The sequence below is a fragment of the Hemibagrus wyckioides genome, linkage group LG28 (assembly GCF_019097595.1).
Source record: "Hemibagrus wyckioides isolate EC202008001 linkage group LG28, SWU_Hwy_1.0, whole genome shotgun sequence".
Lineage (NCBI taxonomy): Eukaryota > Metazoa > Chordata > Actinopteri > Siluriformes > Bagridae > Hemibagrus > Hemibagrus wyckioides.
This window is the reverse complement of record NC_080737.1, coordinates 5,907,674-5,920,032: the sequence shown is the minus strand read 5'-3', so window position 1 is coordinate 5,920,032 and position 12,359 is coordinate 5,907,674. Positions and strand designations below refer to the sequence as shown.

Below are 12,359 nucleotides of genomic sequence, written 5' to 3'. Positions count from 1 at the left end.
AATCACAGTCCTCTGGCTTCTGTACATTCTGCAGACCTGGTATTAGTTCCTGAAATTTCTGCTCTATACCCTCACAAAGTCCAAATGGGCTTCCAAGTGCAAGAGTAAAATATTTTAGAAGAGGCTGCTTCTGCATCTGGTCACCTCTGTGGTCATGAGCTAAATATGTTAAACAAAAGAAATGTGAAAGAATGAATTTGAGTAGCAGATGTAAAGTATATTACAAAACATATACACGTTCTTCACAACTTCAACTTTTAAAAAATAAAAAATAAAAATGTATTTTAAAATGTATTTTAATTGTAAAATAAAATCTATAGCAGTGTTTTACAAAGATGATGTGTGTAAACTTCTCACACTCACACCTCTTTCTTTATTTTCAGTGACGGACAGATGACTGACTTACACAGTTACAGACTGGAAGTAAAATACTGATTAAAAACAAACATCTGGTATCATTCACATGGATGACAGTTAACCACTTTTTGTGTATTTAGTACTCAAAGCTGTAAGTTTCAAATCTTCATATAAGAGCAAAATACAACTTTGGAGGAGAAAAAAATGTAAATGTAGCCTCAATCAAGGGCTGTTTTTAGTATATTTGTAAAAACCACCTCCAGAAAACAAAATGACAACCTGTGAGGTGAAAAAAATGAAAACTATGAATGACATTACATACCCATTGTCAGCTTCTCAGATACGGGCGATTTCTCAGAATAACTTTACTTTCACTTTTGTTTCTGAGCTGAGACTGTTGGGTTGGGGCGGGGGGGGGGGGTCAATGAGTGTTTGTTTGTGTACCTTTGTCCCTGTGTGGACTTTCCTCCAAACGTTCCACTAATCATGAAAACAGCAACAATCAAGAACCTGGAAGTGTCCTTAATCATTCCCAAATATCAAGGATGCGTTAGAGACCTGGACATTTTACTACCCCCGAGCCATGTCCGTCCCTTTGTCTGTCTCTGTCCGGCAGTTTTTTTTTATTTATGTATGTATGTACGTCTGCACACCTTCACAATAATGTGTTGGAGATACTGAGTTAGCTGTTCACCCTCAAAAGTGTCAGCTCACGTAACAAGCCATGGACTCCTGAGTATTTATTTACTGAAGTCAGATGTAAAGCAGTGTGCTTTGTTTGTGAAATACAGATCACTGTGTTGAAGGATTACAGTTGGAATCTCCACCACGTGACTAAACACTCAGAGAAACACAAGAACCTGACTGATGCAGAGCGGCAGCAGCAGTGCGGTCAGTGAAAGGGACATTCCTGTGTCCCAATTCAGCTACTTATACTACGCACTAAAAGTGGGAGGTGTGTCCCAAATCACATACTTATGCACAATTCTGCACCATTTGTAGAATAAACAGTTTTGTGTCCACACAGAAAATTCCAACAAATAAACGTCCACTTCAGGAACCTGGATAATGCAGTTGTTCAACCAAACAAAACATATGTGTGGAAATTTGGACAATCACGTGGCGAAATAGGGGCGGGGCTACCAGGCACTAATGAGAAGAAATGTATAGATAGCCGACGACACTCCAATGGATAAGACATCTTAAAGTCATTTAAATTAGTATTCATACGCTGTAGGATTTTATTTTTTAACATTTCAAAAAAATTCACTGCATTCTGCTTAAGCTAATGGTGTCGCCTTACTTGTGTTTGACGTTATTTGACATTGACTAGTAAAAAAAAAAAGTGTGTATATAGTTGAGTGTGTTGCATTATACACTTCCGTAGTAAAAAAATCTTTTTTTGCTGTTCAGTATTTCTTTAATCATTATTCCTTATATAATTTATACTATACAGATTAATTTACCATTCCCTTGACTTATTTTTCCCCATATCATTTACACCTCTCTAAAAAGCATCTAAAATTCAGTATAACAAACCATCACAATACAACAACTACCTCGTACAAGGAGCTGTAGGCATTATCAACTGAAAAAGTATGGTTATGGTAAGGTTATTGATTAGTTAGTACAGATTGTTAGTGGTGACCAGGTGCTGTGGTATAGGAGAAGTTCAGGATGTGTTGTTGTAAGAAAACAGAGTGATACTAACAGTAACTCCCATCACACTGTATCATACCACCTGTCATTAATATAGCAGTATGCGCCCTAGTGTTTCAGTCATATAATATTTATTTTACCTAATTAATATATGTAATTGCATAAAATCATAAGTCTGCTTATTATTATTGTTCTATATTTTATGTATTCCTTGTATTTATCATAAAGTACATTACATTGTCATACATTGTAGTAAGAACAGAGAAAGCCACCAATAAACAGTACACATGGAGTAAGTGTAGATCATTATATAAATGTAAATCATAACACGGGTAAGTCAGTTTTACATAATAAAATATTACAAGTTCTAAACATAAGGGTGATTTATTTGATCTATGTGTATGGGTAGTGAGTGGGTCAGTTCTCCTCCGAAAGATCTTGAGAAGAACTGTCACATCTAAAGCATATGTTTAATATTTTGTCTTTTTTACTCTACTGATTATTCTTACATTCATGCAATAATATCATATTCATCTCACTTTTTTATATTTACTGTATCTTTATTTATTACAAGAAGTAGTCACACAAGAAAACACCTACTGTCGCTGAACCAGAGAAGCGGCTTTGCCACTTCATTTCTGAATAAATCAAATTTTATAGTTGTATTAAAATGTTATGTACTTTATGTTTATCAGTAGTTTTCAGAAAATAAAAGATTCAGGGGTTTATCACTGGCATAACGGCCAGGTTAATTTAATTTAACTTAAAGGAATTAAAAACTCATCATACTCACTGAGTTTTTCAATTGGGTCAATCTTTTCAGGATTTTCTTCAATCTGCAAACACACAAAAAAGGGATGAACACTAAAACCTATGGAACATACTAGAGATATTAATGTTGTAATCAGCAGCAAATCCTTAAATAGGATTTTTCACCTCTTCATACCAAATAATGAAGGCATATTCTGAGTATGATTTTCTATAATGAATATATTCAGTAATGATCACAAATTTACCACAAAATATTCATCTTTGTCTAAGTGAAAAGTCATTAATGACCTCAATGTAAAAAAAAGAAGCTGTAGCCAGACCTTTCTAAAAAAAAATGGCATCAATCAATTTAGAGTCTCTATAGTGTTTTAAAAGTTTCCAATGTACTTACATTAGACATAATTCCCTTACATATCTTTGGTAATGCCTGTTTACCAAAGAAAAAAATAGAAATATAATAATTATTATTATTATATTAATAAATTCTGCAATGTATCAAATAAGGTTCACCAATGATAGGAAAATTGGGAGATGCAAATTTGGGAAATACAAATAAAAAGAAAATCCTCACCTCAGAATGCAGCCAGTTTGTTACTTTGGACAGTGCTTCATTGTTTTTACAACATCTCAGTAATCCCTGATCTTCATTGAACAGACAGTCGACTATGATTGTGTTCTGTCTCTTTACAGATCTGCTGCTGTCTGGTACAATATCCTCTGGATTTAACGTGTGATGAAGCACCACCAGAACTGCAGGTTTGTTACCTTTTTAATGAAATTTGAAAATGAGAATCATTTAACATTAATTTTAATTCATAACTCATCAGTCACAAGCACAGAATTAGTCCCAGATGGTCATAGTCACAGATTTTACCATAATTAAGTCATTTAGACAACTGTCTGAACTCAGGGATTCAACAAACAGAAAGGAAAAGATGTTTCACACATTGCACACTTTCACTTTGAACAAACGTAGTGAACAAAAGATAATCTTAATTCAAAGTTTAATGAGATTCAGAATGAAGACAAGATAACTTATTTCTTATATTCTATAATCATGTAATTATTCCCTTTATTCTTTCATCTAATTCATGCGCTCTGATATGATGCCATTTGTCTACTTTTCCATATAACTATATATTTGTAATCCCACAATAATTCATGTTGATCAATAGGAATTTACTGAAATAATGAGTGTCTTACCTGTTAAGATGTTAATCATCTTCTCTGCTGTTTCAATAACAACATCAGGGCAGAAAGCCATAATGAAATCACAGTCCTCTGGCTTCTGTACATTCTGCAGACCTGGTATTAGTTCCTGAAATTTCTGCTCTATACCCTCACAAAGTCCAAATGGGCTTCCAAGTGCAAGAGTAAAATATTTTAGAAGAGGCTGCGTCTGCATCTGGTCACCTCTGTGGTCATGAGCTAAATATGTTAAACAAAAGAAATGTGAAAGAATGAATTTGAGTAGCAGATGTAAAGTATATTACAAAACATATACACGTTCTTCACAATTTCAACTTTTAAAAAATAAAAAATAAAAATGTATTTTAAAAAGTTTTTTAATTGTAAAATAAAATCTATAGCAGTGTTTTACAAAGATGATGTGTGTAAACTTCTCACACTCACACCTCTTTCTTTATTTTCAGTGACGGACAGATGACTGACTTACACAGTTACAGACTGGAAGTAAAATACTGATTAAAAACAAACATCTGGTATCATTCACACGGATGACACTTTTTGTGTATTTAGTACTCAAAGCTGTAAGTTTCAAATCTTCATATAAGAGCAAAATACAACTTTGGAGGAGAAAAAAATGTAAATGTAGCCTCAATCAAGGGCTGTTTTTAGTATATTTGTAAAAACCACCTCCAGAAAACAAAATGACAACCTTTGAGGTGAAAAAAATGAAAACTATGAATGACATTACATACCCATTGTCAGCTTCTCAGATACGGGCGATTTCTCAGAATAACTTTACTTTCACTTTTGTTTCTGAGCTGAGACTGTTGGGTTGGGGGGGGGGGTCAATGAGTGTTTGTTTGTGTACCTTTGTCCCTGTGTGGACTTTCCTCCAAACGTTCCACTAATCATGAAAACAGCAACAATCAAGAACCTGGAAGTGTCCTTAATCATTCCCAAATATCAAGGATGCGTTAGAGACCTGGACATTTTACTACCCCCGAGCCATGTCCATCCCTTTGTCTGTCTCTGTCCGGCAGTTTTTTTTTATTTATGTATGTATGTACGTCTGCACACCTTCACAATAATGTGTTGGAGATACTGAGTTAGCTGTTCACCCTCAAAAGTGTCAGCTCACGTAACAAGCCATGGACTCCTGAGTATTTATTTACTGAAGTCAGATGTAAAGCAGTGTGCTTTGTTTGTGAAATACAGATCACTGTGTTGAAGGATTACAGTTGGAATCTCCACCACGTGACTAAACACTCAGAGAAACACAAGAACCTGACTGATGCAGAGCGGCAGCAGCAGTGCGGTCAGTGAAAGGGACATTCCTGTGTCCCAATTCAGCTACTTATACTACGCACTAAAAGTGGGAGGTGTGTCCCAAATCACATACTTATGCACAATTCTGCACCATTTGTAGAATAAACAGTTTTGTGTCCACACAGAAAATTCCAACAAATTAACGTCCACTTCAGGAACCTGGATAATGCAGTTGTTCAACCAAACAAAACATATGTGTGGAAATTTGGACAATCACGTGGCGAAATAGGGGCGGGGCTACCAGGCACTAATGAGAAGAAATGTATAGATAGCCGACGACACTCCAATGGATAAGACATCTTAAAGTCATTTAAATTAGTATTCATACGCTGTAGGATTTTATTTTTTAACATTTCAAAAAAATTCACTGCATTCTGCTTAAGCTAATGGTGTCGCCTTACTTGTGTTTGACGTTATTTGACATTGACTAGTAAAAAAAAAAGTGTGTATATAGTTGAGTGTGTTGCATTACACACTTCCACGGTAAAAATAATAATCTTTTTTTGCATTTCAGTATTTCTTTAATCATTATTCCTTATATAATTTATACTATACAGATTAATTTACCATTCCCTTGACTTATTTTTCCCCATATCATTTACACCTCTCTAAAAAGCATCTAAAATTCAGTATAACAAACCATCACAATACAACAACTACCTCGTACAAGGAGCTGTAGGCATTATCAACTGAAAAAGTATGGTTATGGTAAGGTTATTGATTAGTTAGTAAAAACTGTTAGTGGTGACCAGGTGCTGTGGTATAGGAGAAGTTCAGGATGTGTTGTTGTAAGAAAACAGAGTGATACTAACAGTAACTCCCATCACACTGTATCATACCACCTGTCATTAATATAGCAGTATGCGCCCTAGTGTTTCAGTCATATAATATTTATTTTACCTAATTAATATATGTAATTGCATAAAATCATAAGTCTGCTTATTATTATTGTTCTATATTTTATGTATTCCTTGTATTTATCATAAAGTACATTACATTGTCATACATTGTAGTAAGAACAGAGAAAGCCACCAATAAACAGTACACATGGAGTAAGTGTAGATCATTATATAAATGTAAATCATAACACGGGTAAGTCAGTTTTACATAATAAAATATTACAAGTTCTAAACATAAGGGTGATTTATTTGATCTATGTGTATGGGTAGTGAGTGGGTCAGTTCTTCTCCGAAAGATCTTGAGAAGAACTGTCACATCTAAAGCATATGTTTAATATTTTGTCTTTTTTACTCTACTGATTATTCTTACATTTATGCAATAATATCATATTCATCTCACTTTTTTATATTTACTGTATCTTTATTTATTACAAGAAGTAGTCACACAAGAAAACACCTACTGTCGCTGAACCAGAGAAGCGGCTTTGCCACTTCATTTCTGAATAAATCAAATTTTATAGTTGTATTAAAATGTTATGTACTTTATGTTTATCAGTAGTTTTCAGAAAATAAAAGATTCAGGGGTTTATCACTGGCATAACGGCCAGGTTAATTTAATTTAACTTAAAGGAATTAAAAACTCATCATACTCACTGAGTTTGTCAGTTGGGCCAATCTTTTCAGGATTTTCTTCAATCTGCAAACACGCAAAAAAGGGATGAACACTAAAACCTATGATAGCTATATAACCAACAACACCCATCACATGTGGGTGATTTCTACAGATCTTTTAAATACAGACATTTTTGTCCATAAAACACTTCTTTATTATAATTTACATCAGCTGAGTTAGTATATTGTGGCCACATGGAGATGGCATTTCATCCTAGAAATGACACATCTAGCTATACTAGAGATATTAATGTTGCCTCAACAGCAGATTCTGATATATGGTAGGATTTTTCACCTGTTCACACCAAAAATGGAGGAGACCATGTTCTGAGTATGATAGTGCATAATGAATATATTCAGTAATTATCTTTGTCTACGTAAAAAGTCATTAATGACCTAAATGTAAAAAAAAAAAGCTATAGCCAGACCTTAATCAAAAATAGTACATCAATTTAGAAGCTCTATAGTGTTTTAAAGGTTTCCAACTTATTTACATTCGACATTATTCCTTTATTTATCTTTGGTAATGACTGTTTACCAAAGAAACATATATATAATAATAAGTATTATTATTATATTAATAAATACTGCAGTGTATTGAATCAGATTCACCAATAATAGGAAATTTGGGAGATGTTTTGCAAATTTGGGAAATGCATAAAAAAAGAAAAACCTCACCTTAGGATTTAGCCAGTTTGTAATTTTGGACAGTGCTTCATGGTTTTTAAGACATGGCAGTAAACCCTGACCTTCACGGAACAGACAGTCGACTGTGATTGTATTCTGTCTCTTTACACATCTGCTGCTGTCTGGGACAATAAGCTCTGGATTAAATGTGTGATGAAGCACCACCAGAACTGCAGGTTTGTTACCTTTTGAGAAAGACATTTGAGTTTAGTGAAATAAGAAAGCAAACATATATGGTAAACTTTAACTTTGGGCAAATATAAATGGTTAATAAAAACAAACATTCAGAATTCAGGTAAATGAGGTTATGTCATATTTTATTTAAATGTTTGATCATCCTCTTTATTTTTTCATCTTACAATATTTCATCCTTAAAATTTTATGGCTGAAAGTTTTTATAAATTTGATTTATTTATTGGAATAATGAGTGTTTTACCTGCATGGGTACTGAGATTTTTCACTGCTGCTTCAATGTCAGTTCCAGCTCGTGAAACAACAGGGCAGAAAACCAGAATGAAATCAGACTCTTTCAAATTCTGCACCTTATTCAGATGTGGTATTTCTTCCTGAAGTCTCCTCTCGATGCCCACATGATATTCTAATGTGTTTCCAGTTATTAGAGTGACGTAATTTAGATGAGGACGCATCAACATCTGATTAGTCTGATGGTCCTGATCTAAAGCTATATAAATTGCAGAGAAACACCAAATCAGACACCATAGCATAATATATTTTATTCCTGGGACTATTTTAAATGTATTGCATTATATAGGCTAAATATTGAGCTAATATTTAGCCACTAGAATTTCATGAGGCTAAGAGAGATTCAGATTGATAAAGAACTAAATAAATTAAATGTGTTAGTATTACATTATACATAATGAACTGACTGCAGTAATGTGACTTACTTGGACTTTTTCTTGGTGGCCTTTCCAAAATGTCCTGTAGAATATATTGTTAGAACATTTTCAGCTGTTTTTGACATTTTAAAATGTAAAGATTTCCCTATTTCATTTTGTTGTAAAATATAAACATCACAATGATTTTAGAAAAAAAAAAAGAAATCCTCACCTCAATCCAGTTTAAAACCTTAGTCAGTGCTTCATCATTTTGAGAACATCTCAGTAATCCCTGACCTTCCTTGAACCGACAGTCGACTGTGATTGTATTCTGTCTCTTTACAGATCTGCTGCTGTCTGGTACAATATCCTCTGGATTTAACGTGTGATGAAGCACCACCAGAACTGCAGGTTTGTTACCTTTTGATGAAATTTGAAAATGAGAATCATTTAACATTTATTTTAATTCATAACTCATCAGTCACAAGCACAGAATTAGTCCCAGATGGTCATAGTCACAGATTTTACCATAATTAAGTCATTTAGACAACTGTCTGAACTCAGGGCTTCAACAAACAGAAAGGAAAAGATGTTTCACACATTGCACACTTTCACTTTGAACAAACGTAGTGAACAAAAGCTAATCTTAATTCAAAGTTTAATGAGATTCAGAATGAAGACAAGATAACTTATTTCTTATATTCCATAATCATGTAATTATTCCCTTTATTCCAACAGCATTGTGGCTGACCCCACACACCCCTCACACACACTCTTCACCCTCCTGCCATCTGGAAAGAGGTACCGGAGCATTCGGGCCCTCACAACCAGACTGTTGAACAGTTTCTTTCCTCAAGCCATCAGACTCCTCAACACCCGGGACTGAACTGTTCTACACTCTCACACACACACACACACTCTCACTCAGGACTGAACTGTATATTAACTCTCTCACACACACACACATACACACACTCTCTCTTGACTGTGTGGACGCACACACACACACACATAATTTATATTGTTCATTACTTACTGCACTACCTCTACCTGTCATCCGCTGCTATAGTTATATTTATGTTTATTCTATTTGCACTACCTCATCTGCTGCTGTGTATTTTTGCACAATATTTTTGCACAATACTTTTTTTTATTTTTTACATCATTTCACTTTACCTATTTTATTTCACTTACATTCCAGTACACATTCTTTTATTTCTTTTCTGCGCTAAGTGTCCTGTGTTCTTTTGTGTTGTCTTTATTGTATTTATTGTCTTTTTTGCACTGTCTTGTCTATGCTCTGTTTGCACCTAGCTGCACACTGTGCACTTTACGTGGCTAAGACAAACTTCTGTCCTAGCTCTGTGGTGGTGTTTGTTGTTTTGTATTGAACTTGTTGTTGTATGTTTATGTAGCACCAGGTCCTGGAGAAACGTTGTTTCATTTCACTATGTACTGCGCCAGCAATATGTGGTTGAAATGACAATAAAAGCTTCTAGAATCTTGAATCTTGAATCTATTCTTTCATCTAATTCATGCACTCTGATATGATGCCATTTGTCTACTTTTCCATATAACTATATATTTGTGATCCCACACTAATTCATGTTGATCAACAGAAATTTACTGAAATAATGAGTGTCTTACCTGTTAAGATGTTAATCATCTTCTCTGCTGTTTCAATAACAACATCAGGGCAGAAAGCCATAATGAAATCACAGTCCTCTGGCTTCTGTACATTCTGCAGACCTGGTATTAGTTCCTGAAATTTCTGCTCTATACCCTCACAAAGTCCAAATGGGCTTCCAAGTGCAAGAGTAAAATATTTTAGAAGAGGCTGCGTCTGCATCTGGTCACCTCTGTGGTCATGAGCTAAATATGTTACACAAAAGAAATGTGAAAGAATGAATTTTAGTAGCAGATGTAAATTACATTACAGAAAATATAGACATTCTTCACAACTTCAACTTAAAAAATAATAAAACCTGGTGATGATGTGTGAAAACTAAAATCTCACACTCACACTTCTTTCTTTATTTTCAGTGACTGACAGATGACTGACTTACACAGTTACAGACTGGAAATAAAATACTGATTAAAAACAAACATCTGGTATCATTCACATGGATGACAGTTAACCACTTTTTGTGTATTTAGTACTCAAAGCTGTAATCTTCAAATCTTCATATAAGAGCAAAATGCAACCATGTAGAAGGAAAAAACATTAATTGTAGCCGCAGATATTTATTTATTTATTTATTTTTAAATCAAGGGCTGTTTTTAGTATATTTGTAATAACTACCTCCAGAAAACAAAATGACAACTTCTGAGAAGAAGAAAAAATTTAAACTACAGCTATTATATAGTTACATTAAAAAGAATGACATTACATACCCATTGTCAGCTTCTCAGATACGGGCGATTTCTCGGAATAACTTTACTTTCACTTTTGCTTCTGAGATGAGACTGTTGGGGTGAGGGGGATGGAGGGGGGCGGTGTCAAGGAGTGTATTTTTGTGTACTGTACCTTTGTCCCTGTGTGGACTTTCCTCCTACGGTTCTATTAATCATGAAAACAGCAACAATCAAGAATCCGAAAGTGTCCCTAATCATTCCCAAATATCAAGGATGCACTAGAGACCTAGTCATTTTTACTACCCCCGAGCCATGTCCATCCCTTTGTCCGTCTCTGTCCAGCCCACGTGAGGTCAATCAGAAATTAGAAATCAAATGTATATAAGTGTACATCATGCATGCAATACTACTGCATTGCTTTTATTTTGAAGGCGACTGATGTATTTTATGTGTGTGTGTGTGTGTGTGTGTGTGTGTGCGCGCGCGTGCGTGTGTCTGCACACCTTCACAGTAATGTGTTGGAGATACTGAGTTAACGGTTAACCCTTAAAAGTGTCAGTTCACGTAACAAGCCATGGACTCCTGAGTATTTATTTACAGATGTAAAGCAGTGTGCTTCGTTTGTGAAATACAGATCACTGTGTTGAAGGATTACAGTTGGAATCTCCACCACGTGACTAAACACTCAGAGGGATGTGTTCATGCAGGTAAACGCATGCGGGACTGAAATGAGACAAAATGGCAGGAGTTATAAAGGATGGTTGTCCAAATCTGACGGGAAAAAAATGTCCCTTTTGAGGCGGATGCAGGACTGAAATGAACCCTGAACAGAAACTGGAATTTTTACACCGGAGCTATGGGAATTATCAACTGAAAAAGGATGCGCAAACCTACTGGTAATAGTAGACCATCTGCATGCCTTTACGATACTCATTTCAACATACTGTGATTTGGGACACTAATTCCGGGCCTGGAACTGGTCATCTCCATCTCAAGAACTGAACTTCATGTCACCAACAGCGTCTCTACTTATTGGGGACCGTCACTGTCATGTAGTGCTCATTCACAGAATCATAGTAATTCACAGAAGAAAACATTTTACTGAATGGAGGAGAACCGGTGATCACAAGAGGACATGGGGGTCAGTGACTGTCTGGTCAAACACTGGAATTTAATTTGATTGTGTAAGAATAATGCATGTATTACTTTTTTTCAGTGTATATATAATCCAACAAACAAATAAATACTCTTTACAAACAATATATGTGTCTGTTTAATCATTAATCATTTAACACCTACAGCTCATTGGAATTTGCACTGGTCTGAAATGGTTTCTATTAATTACAATTTAAAAAAAAAAAAATAGTTTTATATGGTAAGATTTTCTGTAAGTTGAACTTTTTTAAGTTTTCCAACACGGGAACATCTTCAGGACCTTGTGCTTTCAGGTTTTTCTGGATTAGTTTGTGTTTTTAATTTCAAGAGGCAAAAAATCATTGTTGCTGAAATCACTTTTTCTAGCTGCTATAACCTGCTTTAAGAACATTTAGTATTTTTCACAGAATTACATGCAATAATTAGAGTGTGTTGTTGATTAATTAGTAAA

The 12,359-nt window shown here is 34.7% G+C and overlaps 1 protein-coding gene across 7 annotated transcripts in view; it reads right to left on the bottom strand.

Moving 5' to 3' along the window:
* The window catches only part of LOC131348232 (uncharacterized), a 47,567-nt gene that overhangs the window by 32,079 nt on the left and 3,129 nt on the right, over nt 1-12,359 (bottom strand). For 6 of the 7 annotated variants that reach the window (XM_058382997.1, XM_058382998.1, XM_058382994.1 and 3 more), the window contains exons 2-4: nt 10,046-10,270; nt 8,631-8,818; nt 8,468-8,501 (exon numbers count right to left, since the gene is read on the bottom strand). In XM_058382997.1, the coding sequence (XP_058238980.1) occupies nt 8,468-8,501; nt 8,631-8,818; nt 10,046-10,270 (447 nt within the window). Of the gene's footprint in view, nt 1-8,467; nt 8,502-8,630; nt 8,819-10,045; nt 10,271-10,792; nt 11,178-12,359 lie in introns of those variants that run through there. The other variant, XM_058382995.1, reaches the window with a different exon arrangement.